This window comes from Dipteris shenzhenensis, chromosome 13, assembly GCF_047967505.1.
Source record: "Dipteris shenzhenensis isolate YYH24624 ecotype China chromosome 13, Dip_SZ_1.0, whole genome shotgun sequence".
NCBI lineage: Eukaryota > Viridiplantae > Streptophyta > Polypodiopsida > Gleicheniales > Dipteridaceae > Dipteris > Dipteris shenzhenensis.
This window is the reverse complement of record NC_141608.1, coordinates 52806699-52821332: the sequence shown is the minus strand read 5'-3', so window position 1 is coordinate 52821332 and position 14634 is coordinate 52806699. Positions and strand designations below refer to the sequence as shown.

At 40.2% G+C, this 14634-nt stretch overlaps 1 protein-coding gene across 1 annotated transcript in view; it reads right to left on the bottom strand.

Annotated features, from left to right (window-relative positions):
- Nucleotides 1-5736, bottom strand: part of ATP5 (delta subunit of Mt ATP synthase) — a 64600-nt gene extending 58864 nt beyond the window's left edge. The window contains exon 1 of the mRNA XM_087384323.1: nt 5457-5736. Coding sequence (XP_087240449.1) covers nt 5457-5594 — 138 coding nt within the window. The 5' untranslated portion in view covers nt 5595-5736. The remainder of the gene's footprint in view (nt 1-5456) is intronic.
- Between the last annotated feature and the right edge of the window lie 8898 nt (nt 5737-14634).

The following is a 14634-nucleotide window of genomic DNA, read 5'->3' as shown; positions in this document are numbered from 1 at the left end:
GATGTCTGCCAACCAAGATATTGCGAACCATGAAACTCCACAAGGAGTAGTTGGTGCCATCCAACTTATCTTCCTATGTGAGAACTCCGAACACCTCATTGGGTTGTTCTAAGCCATTTATGCCAAATAAACTCAAAAAAAAACACAGCAAACTGACCAAGTAAAATCCCCCAAGTCTGTAAACCGACCTGGTTAGGTGCTGTTCTCTAGACCCACCTGGCCACATGGCAGCCCGCCATTAGCCCAGGCACTCTGCCCACCTGCTGGCCCTGTTCCACGCCTGTCGTAGGCTCCACACAAGGCCCAAAGACCCTGCCATGCAGGCGCCTTTGGCAATTGCAGACCCCACCTTCAGCCAGGCCACCAGCAGCCCTGTCCTCTATCCAGTAAGCCTCCGTACAGCCCCGTACAGTGCGGCCGTACTCTGCTGATGTCATCGCGCCCTTCACAGGGCCCTGTTGCAGGCCGTACGCCTACTCTGAAGTTCCGTCTTGCCAGGCCAGATCCAGGGCTACATGCCCCCGCCATCTCTCTTGCACAAGGTCTCCTTCTAATGCATTTCTTGTGCTGTCCACATGACAGCTCATGTGCTGCCCATGTGACAGCCCCACGCTCTGCCCATGTGGCAATCTATACATCCCTAGGTCCAACCCCCCATGCTCTCCTCATATGGGGGCTTACAGATGGGGAGGTGACCATTCCAACACCCCCTCTCACCGACACATCCAAGCCCAATGCCAGCACGTCGATGATGATGCTCCGGTAACTCCCTGGTTGTAGTCCTCTGGAACTTTTCGATGTCAAAATCTTTTCCTGGCTTTTCATCCAGGGGCTCCTGCTCCACCAGGTCTCGTTTCACTTCCGCACACCATCCTGGTACACAGGTCCATCTCAGGTAGCACCTCTTGGCACCACCGCCTTCAGTCATGTTCCCGCCTTCGAACTCCAGCAATCCAACCGTCATGATCTTCCAGTTGTCCCCCTCATAATGAGTGAACAACCTGCAGTCTTCCAGGCACCGTGCTCTGAGGGTCTCTCTCAACCCGTCCTTCCTTTGGCAAGGTTTGCAACAAATGAATATTTCCAGATAACCTAGACCATGAACTCTCACTGAGCTCTCAAGTAGGCACTCTTCTGGCTTCAGTACTCCTTGTCCATCACCTTCCAGCAATCTGTGTCCAAGATTTGAAGAAGCACCCACACTTCCCCTTCTGCCTTCGAAGAAGGCCAATTCCTTCCAATCTCGCATTCCTGAGACAAATGAAGAGCAGAGTCTCTCCAGCATGCTATAAGGCTCAAATGCAGAACATCAAGTACCTACCAGACCATCGTACTGCCTGTATACTTGCCCTGGAAGCAAACTATGCACCTCATCAAGGCACCCACCAATAGCCTGTGTAATCCTATATTATCCCCTTCTGAAGTACAGCATCCATCTAACCATGAGACCCCAGAGTACATCACCCGACTCCTCAAACGTCAGAGGTTTGGTCCTTTGTCTTGTTGTCACAGTCGTAACAACGCTTTTGAAACTCCGTCTTAGCCTCCTCAGTACCATCAAGGCCAAATGGCATGAGTCCACCTTCTGACCAACTGATGCCAGTTGATCCCTCACCTCCTTGACCTTCGTCAAGTGGCTATGTACCGAATCTCCCTCTTCCATATCAAGATTGTAGAGCTAATGCTGAAGAATCAAAATTCCGAAGGTGTTGTCCGACTCGTACAGATCCTTCAGAGTGACCCACGCCTCTACTAACGTCTCGGCCATCTGAATATGAGGAAGCACAGAGTCCATTGTAGTCCCTATGATCAATGCGAGGGCATGGACATCTTTGTCTCCCAAGCTTTGAGCTCCTCTCTGTCTACTGCCATGAGTATCTTCCCCTATCTGTCCACCATGTCCTCCGGCTTCGCCTCCACTCCTGTTGTTAGTTTCCATAGCTTCCGAGCCACTACATGACTCCGGATCTTCACCTTCCAGATCGGGTAGTTGGTCCCGTCCAGTTTCCCAAACTCTCCAAAGTTAGGGATAGTAAATGAAAGAAAACTAAGGGAGGAGGAAGGGAGAGCAGGGGCTGAAGAGACTGTAGAGGTCAGCATCTCTGCTACTAAACCACACAGCAAAGTCAACCAAACTCAATCTTTAGTAGACCAGAACTCTGAACACACCTGACTGAACCTGAGTCACCCTCCTCCTCGCAAGGGCACTGTCCTCCAGTCGCGGAAGTCGATTCCCAAGAGCTTATGAATCAGGGTCGTCCTTCAACAAGGTCCCTACCTTTAGGCTTGGGCTCTGATACCATGTTAGAAATTACCCAACAGAGGGTACACACAGCGAAAGACTGATAGAATTGCCCAAGAGCTCACCTAGTGTGGTGTGGGGTGTGGAATCACAAACTTCCTAAACTTATGTGCATAGATGTGCAAGCCAGTAAATAGACAATGCTCAGAGACAAATATAGAAGCATCACTTTATATTTCCGTCCGTCCTTATATTTCCGTCCATCCACAAAGTAGGACTGGATACAATACCAAAAGGTTCTCCTACTAGATATCAAGCACTCCTAGATCTCTGAGCCCGCGTGCTCCACCTCAAGCGTATGTAGAATCTCTGTCTAGAGTGTTCTCCTCAGCCTTGCTGCCCTGAGTGTCAGCCTAGGTAGACAGCCCTCCAAGCTCAGTCTGCAGCTCTTCCTTCTGTCCTAGTCCTCCGGGAATAGGCTCCAAGAGTAGGTCTCCTGCTACTCCTGACTGCTTGTCTTTTGCTGCTCCAGAAGATATGAAATGAGGCCAAGGGACCTCTCCTTTTATAGGGGGCACGGTAGGGCCGACTTTTAGGGTTTGTTTGGGCCAACCAGTCTGCCCCCCCAGTCTGTAAACCAACCTGGTTGGGGGCTGTTCTTTAGACCCACCTGGCCACGTCCCACCATGGGCCCAAGCACTCTACCCACCTGCTGGCCCTGTTCCAGGCCTGTCATAGGCTCCACACAAGGCCCAAAGACCCTGCCATGCAGGTGCCTTTGGCCACTGCAGATCCTGCCTTCAGCCAGGCCACCAGCAGCCCTGTCCTCCAGCCCCATACAGTGGGGCCGTACTCTGCTGATGTCATTGTGCCCTTCACAGGGCCCTGTTGCAGGCCGTACACCAACTGTTAAGTTCCGTCTTGCCAGGCCAGATCCAGGGCTATATGTCCCCGCCATCTCTCCTGCACAAGGTCTCCTTCAAATGCATTTCTTGTGCTGTCCACATGACAGCCCATGTGCTGCCCATGTGGCAGCCCCATTCTCTGCCCATGTGGCCATCTATACATCCCTAGGTCCACCCCCCCCCATGCTCTCCTCATATGGGGGCTTATAGATGGGGAGGTGACCATTCCCTCTAGGCCTATAAAAGGGAGGACCTTGTGCCCTCATTCATCATCATCTGGAGCAGCCCTCTGACAGCAGACAGGAGTAGCAAGAAGGCTAGCCTTGGGCCTATCCACAAGGAGGTGAAGGTGACCCTGAAGGAGCTGCAGACTGAGCTTAGGCTGGTTTCCAGACAACAAGGTGGAAAAGATCTTTGGATGGAAAGTCTACTTACGCTCAAGGTGAAGAACACAGGCTCGAGTCTAGAGATAGCATGCAAATAGGAGAAGGGCCTTGTGGTAAGATCAGAGGACCACACCATCGGTGGGACTCTGGATCTATCTCTTTTGTATCGTGTCCATAGCTTTGGATGGAAATATATTATTTTGGTGTCTTCTATATCTGGCTGGTTGATTGTCTATTGATAAGTCTACACACCTATGTTATGCACATAAGTTTAAGAAGTTTGTGATTCCACACCCCACACCACACTGTGTGAGCTCCTGGGCAATGCTATCAGTCTTCCGCTGAGCATACCCTCTGTTAGTCGATTTCTAACACACACTTTTTTTTTTAATAAATGAACCTTTCATTAACAAGAATGTCAGAACCAGCTCACATGCTCTAGAGGTGGAGAAGGGCAAGTGGGCACGACCCAGCATCCCAAGAGAGGAAAGGATATGCAAAACCTGCCCTACAAGGGAGGTAGATGATGAGCAACACATGCACCTGAAAGGTGGAGCAAATGCACGCATCAGAGAAAATCATACTGACAGCAGGGGTAGCCTGAAAAATGTACTGGGACAGCCAGCCCAAACACTTGGAAGCTACCTAAAAGAAGTCTTGTTGCACCGCAACAAAGTCCTAGCGCACACACTAGCTCAACAAAAATACTCACAACATAGCAAGCTTTGTAGAGATTTCTTTCACTGTCTAATTAACCACTATTTAGTTTGATAAAGGTCAACAGTCCCATAGATCCTAAAGGGTCTCAAGAGGACTTTAATACTATCATAATATATATCATATCATCTCACATACCATAGTGCAATACAACTCGACAGACAGATCCGAGATATCTCGCAGCTCACGGGAGAGCCATCACGGTGCTGCATTTCGGATTCTCAGCCTCAACTTTCTGTTTGTTTTTTAGATTTGAGTTTGGTTGGATCTTAAGCTCTTTAGTTTTAGCTTAGCATAGTAATCAGCAAGGGCCCTAGTGCACCCTTTGCTCCAGCCCTTCAAGGCTTGTATGACCTATTTTCTCTTGGTGTACCTTGTCCCATAGGCCGCGAGGCCTCCGGAGGACATTAATATATCTTTCTTTTTCTTTCTTTTTCTCTCAATGAGATGGCGCATGCATTCAATCACAATAATGTGCAGCCATACTGCTGATAGCCATTATTACCAAATTCATATACATAATACCTCTTTTTTCTTCTCTTTCATTTTCTCTTTTATTTTGTGTGTAGATTTTTTATCTTTAGAACAAAAATATAAAATAAAATAAAAGTCTAAATTTGTATGATTGGACTTATTCTAGTCTTACAAAGGTATACATAATATACTGCTGATTTTGGCATGTGTTTTGGATGTTCGAATTCGCACTAAACATTCATACGCTTTGCTCTACTTGGCAACGTTTGGTATCTGAGCAAGTTGATCTTGGCTTCTTGCTGGACATTGGTGGACTCACTCTTCAATTATGTGGGTATACTCCCGTAGCTGCACATATAAAGATTTGCACATGGGCAAATCTTCATATGACGATTCTACCAGGACTCCAAAGATGGAGGGAAAACTCAGTGATGATGAAAATTCTATGTAGACACGACTCTTATCGGCATTCACATTCATGGGGCACTTCCATGGACCAGTAGCAAGCCGTCCGAATCTTGGCCCCAACCCAAGCGATGATTAGAAGTTCCGATTTATAGAAATACCATCGAGGAAGGAGTACTTATGAAGTCCATCTCAAAGGTCACCAATTATACAAAAAATGAGATCGTCGATGCATCAAAAGAACCAGATGAAGTCTGCAGCGAAGGGAGGGAACGCAATTTCCGCAATGCAGTGGAGCAGGATGTTGTAAAGCTCGAATACTGATACCTGGCAGGGTACCAAGCGGGGTAGATCGGACGCAGAACGCGATGGAAGCTGCGGAAAAGACGAGGCAGAAGCGAGGCGAAAGAGATGAGGCCGCAGCAAAGACCGGCGACAAGCTACTGCTTTCAACATCTTGTCCATACACAGAGGAGATGCAGAGATCGATGGGATAACAATGGTCCTTGAACAACCCCCTAGTAATGATTAATTCGTTGAGTCAATTAACCTAGCGAGGAAAGGTAGTTTAACGTGACTTCCTTAATGATGGCATTATGCCCTTAGAATTCTCGTGCCGCCCTCCCCAAGACAATTGGAGAAAGGGGGAAGGAGGATCCCCAACTTATAAATAGGGGTTTATATGTCTATAGGGCCTAACCTCATTCAATTTTGCTCAATCAACCATAGGCAAGGACATTTCTCTGACTTCACTTGTTAGCCTTGTCTTTAGGAGTAGTAGGCCATAAATAAATTTGTAGTTGATTGCCATGATTGGCAAAGAATCTATTATCTCCCAGTTTAAACACAATTTATAACACTATCATTCATGTACACGAAACTAACAATCTTGATCGATAATCTTTATTATGAACAACACTGTTTCCAAGCATCCTTTGGGTGTCCTTCCAAGTCATGAGGATGGATCAAAAGCATCCCACGATAATTTTATAAAAGGCATACTAGTACTCTTATGGTCCACATCCCCCTAGGGTCACATTATAAACATAGGACCTTAGCTAATGGACGGAGGCTTCTTTAAGTGGGGCGGTTACATGCATTATGGAATTTTTAAAAATGCTTATCCAATGTAATATGCTCAAGCCATGAATAGAGTATGGACTTTGGTGATTAGCCTAAGGGAGTTTTTGAGTTTCATGATTTACCAAATAGGCTTGATGTGCTTTCAAAGGAGGAACACTGAGTAATTGGAGTCGTGGGGCGATAAGAAATGAAATAGCATGCTTGAGGAAAACCATGCATTGTATCTCTTCGACCACATATCCATGTAGATGCTAATGGGATACAATTTGTGAACAATAAAATTGCATTATAATAATCAATAAACACATGCCAAAAGAAATTTTTATTATCTCAACTAGACTTATTTGCTTATGAATTTCAAGTATGTGTATGACCAGTCGAGATACCCCTTGAGTATATATATAACATTTGGCATTTTGAATGTATACATGCAAAGGCAATGTAATATAGAAATCAATTGGCTTGCTTGCTTCTTCATAGAAAGTATTAAAACTTGAGAACCACACAATCATCTGAGAGGAGACAATGAGCCTACCAGATATAGAAGCAAGGAGAGAAATTTAGATTCATTGGTGCACATGGTCGATTCCATCCACCAATATTTGTTTACAGGGACTATTGGGAACATGTGCTCCCATTTGGATTTGAAATAGGGAGGGAGGGAGAAGAGGGAGGAGGGAGAGGGAGAGGGAGAGAAGAAGAGAAAAAGGCCTCATGGGAATATAAAAATTTTGGATCATCATGGATCCTTAATGTTATTACAAAAGTAACAAGTAAAGCATGGTATTAATTTGCAAAATTGATGCAATGGCAATAGGTAAACCATGTTAACTATAGGATAGATTTACAAAGCTGATAGCAACAGGTAAAGGCAAGACTTTTTGCATTTCGCTTTCTCACATTTGCATTGGAAAGCTTGCTTATGTTTGCATTGTAAATCTTGCTCTTTGGCAACCAATCTACCAAGGGAAAATGCCTAGATTAGGATGTTGAAAAACTTTCAAAATTGCAAAGGATAGCACTATATTATCTGATGCTAGTCTAGGATTAGGCTCTAAATAGAAAACATGGAAACGACTCAATGACATGACACAATAGCCCGACCTTACCATTAAGGTTACCAATGTAAGGTACACAAGCCAATTATTTTTGTAGATGGTGATTTCGACTATTTTATTGGGTAATTATACAATTTATATAGAAATCAATACAAAGCTCTATTTTTTGAAAGTGCTATCTTTTGAAAGCCCTCTTTGTAAAAAGACGATGAATTGCTTTCAAAGACATCTTTTTTTGACAATCTTGAAAGATCTACTATTAAACTTAAGACCACCATAGATTAATGATTATGTTAGGCTGAATTACATTAATAAAATGTACTATGTGTAGAAACACAAAGTCTATCATGGGTACATAATTCAAGGACAAAGAAACAAATGGTGGAATGATGTCAACCTTGTATAATAAAGCACCCACTCTTTGCTTTAGGACTAGTGCATGTGTGAAAGCAATTTATATCCTAGCAAAAATTGTCCATTGATGGAGGCATGACAAAGTGGAGAAATAGCAAAATGCAAAATGTAGGCTTCTTAGTGATGGAGGTTAAGCATGAGAACAATCATACAATGGATCTAGTAATGTGCATAATCTTGAATAATGCTCTTTTAACTTAAAATTTTGTGTAGATTAAATAGTTTTGAAGATATTCATGCAATGTATTACGCATGCATAGCCCCAGCTATCAGTTTTTACATGTGAATCTAAATAATGCATTCATTAATGCATTTTGAGGGGTATTTTGTCAATCTATTTACTTTAGAGGGTTTGGCAACTCATCCTTGTTTACGCCAACATATTGGTAACATATTCTTGGTGGCAAGCTATCAATGTTGATATTATTTATATAGATACCAAACATAACAGAAGAGGTTTAAATACTCAAATCAATCTATAATGGAGTATGTTTTAAAAATCAAGATTGTTTAAATATGGTCCAAACAAATATGGAAACAAGGGTGATTGTCCTTGAAAAGGTGTATACAAATTTTGAGGTAATGTTATCGTAAATGGAACATTATGAGTCATATGTTGTCACACTCACTTAATTGTAGCTCAACTATTGTACTCCTTACTTGGAACACAAATATTGTACTCCTCCCATTGTTTCATAAAGAACACAAACCCATCATATGAAAGGGTATTTCCAATGCTCAAGTCATAATTATAGATTTTCTTTAGTAGTTAATTAGGGAACGAAAGTGGCTGGACTCATTCATGATTAGCAATGCAGTAGTACTATAGATATTCCTTAATTTTATATAGAAATATATCATTTATTAAAGAGGTGAATCTATAAGGATATTAGCACCAAGGTAAACTATCTCGATCAAATGAAGGAGGTCCTTTCTATAGTATTATTGAACAAGATGTCCGGATGTAGTACTATCTACTTAAAGATCTACCATTGCTAATCCTTACATGAGTGTACGACACATGGCATTTGGCAAGCTTAGGATCTTAAAAGAATAGCCATAAGTATTCAAAAGTGTTTGAACTTGGGTAGGGCCATCCAAAACCAAATTCAAGAAAGTGATAAAATTTGAGTTCCAACATGGTATTGATCTTCTTAGTTGACAAAAATAGTTATCAATCTTATAAGCACATTGGTAGGCATTGATGATTTGTGTACCACGTCCATCGTCTCGAACACTTTTTTATCTTTCAAGGACCATTGCACTACTTATTGTATATCCATTTGAACATGAGTTCCTCAAAGAGGAGAGGAGTGGACACAATTGTAGTGTAGCTATCTTACACTGCAATGAAAGCCAAAAAATTTATACACAAAAACCCACATCCTTTTGCCTATTCGTATTGTTTTCTTGCAAAATAGCTTACAACTATGCAAGCACCCACTTCACATAAGCATAGGCCCCCTAAATGGAGGCAAGGCAATATGAGGGGATGCCTAGAGGGGTCACTCATTAACAAAGTGGATAATCCACTAAGGCCATGCTTTGTTTTGATAGTAGACCATGTGGTATTTGAAAGAACAATTTGGTCTATGTGGATGGATTGTGGCTAGTGTGTGTTAGGAATTGCATATGTTTTTTGAGTTAGCTTGTACATGAGTTGATGTATTTTTAAATATAGAATGTTTATTGTTTTTCCAAATTTTACGTTATTATGATTGGGTATTAACCCATTGAAATACTTGTTTAGTGAGTTGTTAATCAAGCTCATAGCTATGTAGTTTGTTTGTTTGGAAGTTGAAAATGTGCTTGTTCTTTGTTTGTGAGTTAATGCTTCTACATTTTGTGTTTGAGATAAGGCTTCATCTTTGCAAATGTGAGATCCACATGTTGAGGAGGCATGAAGAAAGTTCGTTGAATTTTCTCAGTAGGGAAAAATATGTTGACACACCTATATGGTTGAGTGTATGGGGGAATGGAGGAATTGGTGTCAACTATGTGGATAAAGGTATGGTGATCGACATTCGGAAGGAACAATTGGTTGTTTTGCAGTGGGCAGAAGAAGTTGCACTCGACCAAGAAGCTGCCATGAAAATTGGCTACAATGAGGAACACCAAACAAATGAAGAACTGGTTGAGAGCGCAAGATAATTTTTGTATTGATTTTGCTAGAGTGGACACGTTTTCTTTTTAAGTTAATGGTCCATTCACCTTTGTTCATTTCTTTCTTTCATCAATGTACTTTTTTCCATTTTTATTCACGTTTACTTGTTTTTCCTATTTTGGTTTTCTTCGGATTTATATGTATCATTTATTTTGTACAAGTTATTGAAAATGGTTAACTAAATTTGGTAAATGTGTGGAAACTTTTAGGTATTCATCGGTCACGAGTGCTTGGTTAATGTTTTTTTTAGTAATGTTGACTCGAGGATTGTATGCTTTGCATATGAGTGAATGTCTAAGTCCGTGTGTATTTTTGGGGTTATCTATTGGGAATTATTTGTTAAGGTTTTTGTGTTTTGTGGTTGAGAAAAGGCTTCATCTTTGCTAATAGGAGATCCACATGTTGAGGACATGCCGAAGTTGAATTTGTAGGTGTATGAGTTGGGGACTACAATTTGTATTCTGTTTTTGTGCTATGCACGTATGAAGGATGTCAATGTTGAGGTCTCCTATCAGTATGAGATTTTGTGTGACAAAAGTTGTAGATAGTGTTTTGTGGAGTAATTGAAATAATAATTTCATCTGTTACACAAAACAAATCAAGAACTGGTTGAGAGTGCAATATAATTTTTTTGGGGGATTTTGCCAGAGCAGGCACTTTTTTTTGTAAGTTAACAGTCCATGCACTTTGTTCATTTATCTCTTTCATTCATGTACAAGTGATTGGAAATAGGTCATTGAATTTGGTAAATGCGTGAAATTGTTTAGGTATGTATTGGTCATGAGTACTTGGTTAATGATTCTTTTTTAGCAACGTTGACTCAAGGATTGTACAATTTGTTTTTTTGGGATATCCATAGAGAATTAATTTGTAGAGTTATGATTTGTTGTATATACTCAGTTGCCACCATAAAGTGGTTATGTTCAAGTTTGAAAATGTGTGGGTTATGTGGTGTTTTACATGTGCTGAGATTGATTTGTAGGTGTATTGTGGACTACCATTTTTTAAATATAAATATCGAGTGCCCTTAAGTAGTGATGAATGTCTGATGGAGTTTGGATTTCTGCTATGCGCATATGTAGGTTATAGAACGATCTATCCAATATGCATATGCAGATCCGCATTGGTTGTTCATGTTAGGTATGTTACTCCAAATATGATATAGTTGTGTTTCGCATATAGTTGTGATGTGATGACATTGTAGTATGTGCCTGGAACTATTCATAATCTCTTGTAGCGTCCATGACTCCTTCGTTTGTTGAAGCATGTCAATGTTGAAGTCTCCTATGAGAATGACTTTTTCATTTGTTGAAGCATGTCAATGTTGAAGTCTCCTATGAGAATGACATTCTATGTGGCAAAAGTTGTTGATAGTGTTTTGTGTAGTAATTGAAATAATTTTTTTGTATGTTTGGCTGGTGGTCTGTATACGTTTAAAATTTCATATGTTATCTGTTTTGTGTTGACACGAGTTGTTGTGATCTTGATTCCATGTATTGAAAATTTATTTGCTTTTTCAATGAGAATATTCTTTTATACCAGGGTGCAACTAGAGCGATTGTTTATATACTAGAAATTTGGCATGAGATATGGTTTGCAATCTTTGGTTTTGTCTTACAAACATATAATATCAAAATTCATAAGTGTCTTTGTGGCTTGTATGTCGTCTTTCTATTTCTGTAATGACCTAGCGTTTAAAGATTTAATTAGTATAGTTGTATCTGTATTTTGTTGGATTTTATTATTTAAGGTTTCCCATCTTGATTGAGTTGTTGGTCTTTCCATCTCTTCATGAACGTCTCTATCCATTAGGAAATGTTGTTGTTGGAGCGGTTGAAGTAAGTACATGTTTCTTGTATTGTTTACCCATAAAAGTACAGTGTATACAAGACCGTGTGTCCAAATTCCCGCTGGTGAGAAAGCAGTTTCTCCATTGTTAGACCATGTGCTCTGTGGATCATTCTAGCAGCAACTACTTGAATCGGGAATTATTGTCGAGTGCGGATGTTTGTTTTAGAAGGGCCAATTTGTACCTTTATTGTAACACAAAATATCATTATCCATTTGCAATTGGTGTTTGTTGTGCATGCATGGAAATTGTTTTGTCGGGTTTCACTCCCTATTCGTGGGTTATGAAATTGAATCCATACATTGCCATTGTTCTCATATGTGGACATGCCCATGAAAACACCATCTGCACCGTTTACTAATCATCCTGTTGATTAATTTTTTGTGCACATAGTTCAACTAACATTCCTTGTTTGCAGACTGTCTATTGCTTTAGGATTTTGTAGTATTTTAGAAAAAATACGATTGTCACTAGTGAACAAGTCCATTGCTTTGATATTGTACTCTTTACCTGATACTACATGGAAAACTTTGTTGTTATGTTTGTTTGTTTCGAGATTGGTATAGTAAAGGTGAGGGAAAGTATTGTCTTAGGGTGGGTCACGGAGGCAACATTGGTTGATGTATTGTATTTGCTCAGCGCTATGTGTACACTTCCTAAAGAGTTCAACACTTATATAAATTGGTTTTTGTTTTGTCGCATTGTTTTTTAGAGCTAATAACATTGTGGTTTTGTGAGCCAATATGTGTTCGCCACTATTTACAATGAGTCTCTCTCTGGTTTAAATACCCGACCATCTTTCGTTGGATTGCCTAATATTAATCTTCACAGCAGATGACATCAACATTTCCAAAATTATTCCACGTGATTTCTTTTTAAGGTTCTCATACGGAGGTCCATGAAATCTAAAGTTCGTCTTACCTCTAATGCAATCTTTTCAAACATGACAAATGAGTGAGTCAAGCTTTTCCCTCAAGAGGGAGGTTAAGTTTTTGGTTTGTAATGGCAAATGTAATGTGGAATGTATAGTGAGCCCGCGTTTATGTTATAACCCGCTTTTCCCATGTAAGTTAACATTAATACATGCAATAGTTCATAATTTGCACATGAAAGAGTTCGATTGTAAAACCATAATAAGCCTTGGACTATAAGCCAAAGAAGGTATGTTTTACCTGTGCAATCTCCACCTATGAGAAATAAGTGTATTTTTTCTTGTCGGATGAATCCTTTTCCATATCATGACCTTGTCAAATATTCTCAGTTCAATGTTAAGAGATCGAATCGTCTTGAAATATTCATCGTTATGCATGAGGATTTTTTAAAAATAGGAATAACGAATTTATCGTTCATCATTTTTTAATTAACGTTTCTCATGTCAAATGCAATGTCGTATGTAGGGAAGTTATTTTGTTCAAAGTTATGGTTTTCAGACATCTTGATGTCATCGTTATTCATGTGTTGGATATCGTGCTCTTGTGCTTTTCATTCATTGTTGTCATCTTGTGTAAGTAAAGCTCTATTTTGTACTTTAATCTCATGCCGAGAACTGTAAGATCAATGTATTGTTGGTTCATGATCTTCATCATCTTTGAAAGGATAGTATAGTAGTACCCATTCACAACAGTAATTTTTTGGGTCTCTATCACCATATTGAACTTCACAAATCTTATAATTCTTGGTCTCCATCTCTTTTTTATGCTGCCATTATCATAGTTATATTATGTTGCAAATGATGCGAGGCAAATGTTGTCCATGTCTTTTCTTCTTGTGCATTTATTGATGATAGTTTCGCACGTTATGTCGATGGACTCATTGGGGAGGTGTTGTAATTGTTGTTTTTGCCTAAGGATGCGTGCTCTGTTTTCTTGTTTGTTTATGTTTATAAAGTAGAAGTTCCTTGTTGTTCTATGTAATGGCAAAGACATAGTAGTGAAAGATGCTAATTGTGCACTCATCTGCTACACAGGTAAAACATATATCCCATTCTTTGTAGCATATCATATGCACTACTGTTATCCTATTTAAGTTTTAATTGTGTTGGAGGCTACTTGTTATTGTGTCATCCATTTTTGTGATGTATGAAGTGCAATAAGTTGTGGTTGAGTATGGGTCCATAATGTACTCTATGTCCATATTTGATCACCATAAGAAGCTCATCTTTGGATTGAAAGTGTTTGTGAAAATGTCCTGTTCTCTGAGTGTATTTTCACTAATAATGCCTTCTAAGGTTGTGACCATGTCTTCTGTACAATGAGTATTCCTTCTTCTAGTGGATTCAATTTTGCATGGGAAAATTAACATTTTGGGGTACTTTATGATGAACCTTAGTTTCTGTGGCTTTCGTGTGAGTTGTGTAGTTTTAGAAGGGTGGTTGTTAATTTCACTTTATAAATGATGTGTTTCAAACTTAAAGCCAAATGTTCGAAAGAAAACATGTTGTAAGAATAAGTCTTCAATGCAGTAGTGGTAGATATCATCTAACACTGGGAGTTAGTGGACTTGCCTTCCGACAAGAAGGCGATCGGCACCCTTTATCTCGAGAAGGAAGGGGGGGATTCGCTCATCATTGTTCTCTATGTCAGTGACATGCTTCTCAATGGTACTAATGCTTTCAAATTATAGATTTCAAGGATAAATTTGAGAAGATGTGTTTAGATGTCAGTTTTTGGGTTGCTTCACTACTATTTGGACATTTAATTTATAGAGGATGATAGAGGTGTTGGGTGTAGTCCAAGTATATTACTAAGATCTTGGAACAGTTCACATTTTAGAATTGCAAGCCCACAAATGGAGCCAGGGTTTAAGCTGTCCATTCAAGATGCCAATGAACATTTTTTATGACTCTGTTTATAGCCAAGCTATGGAAAGCCTTATTTATTTATGCAACACATCTTGACATTCAATATGCAATGTCCAAGCTGAGCAGGTTTATGCATA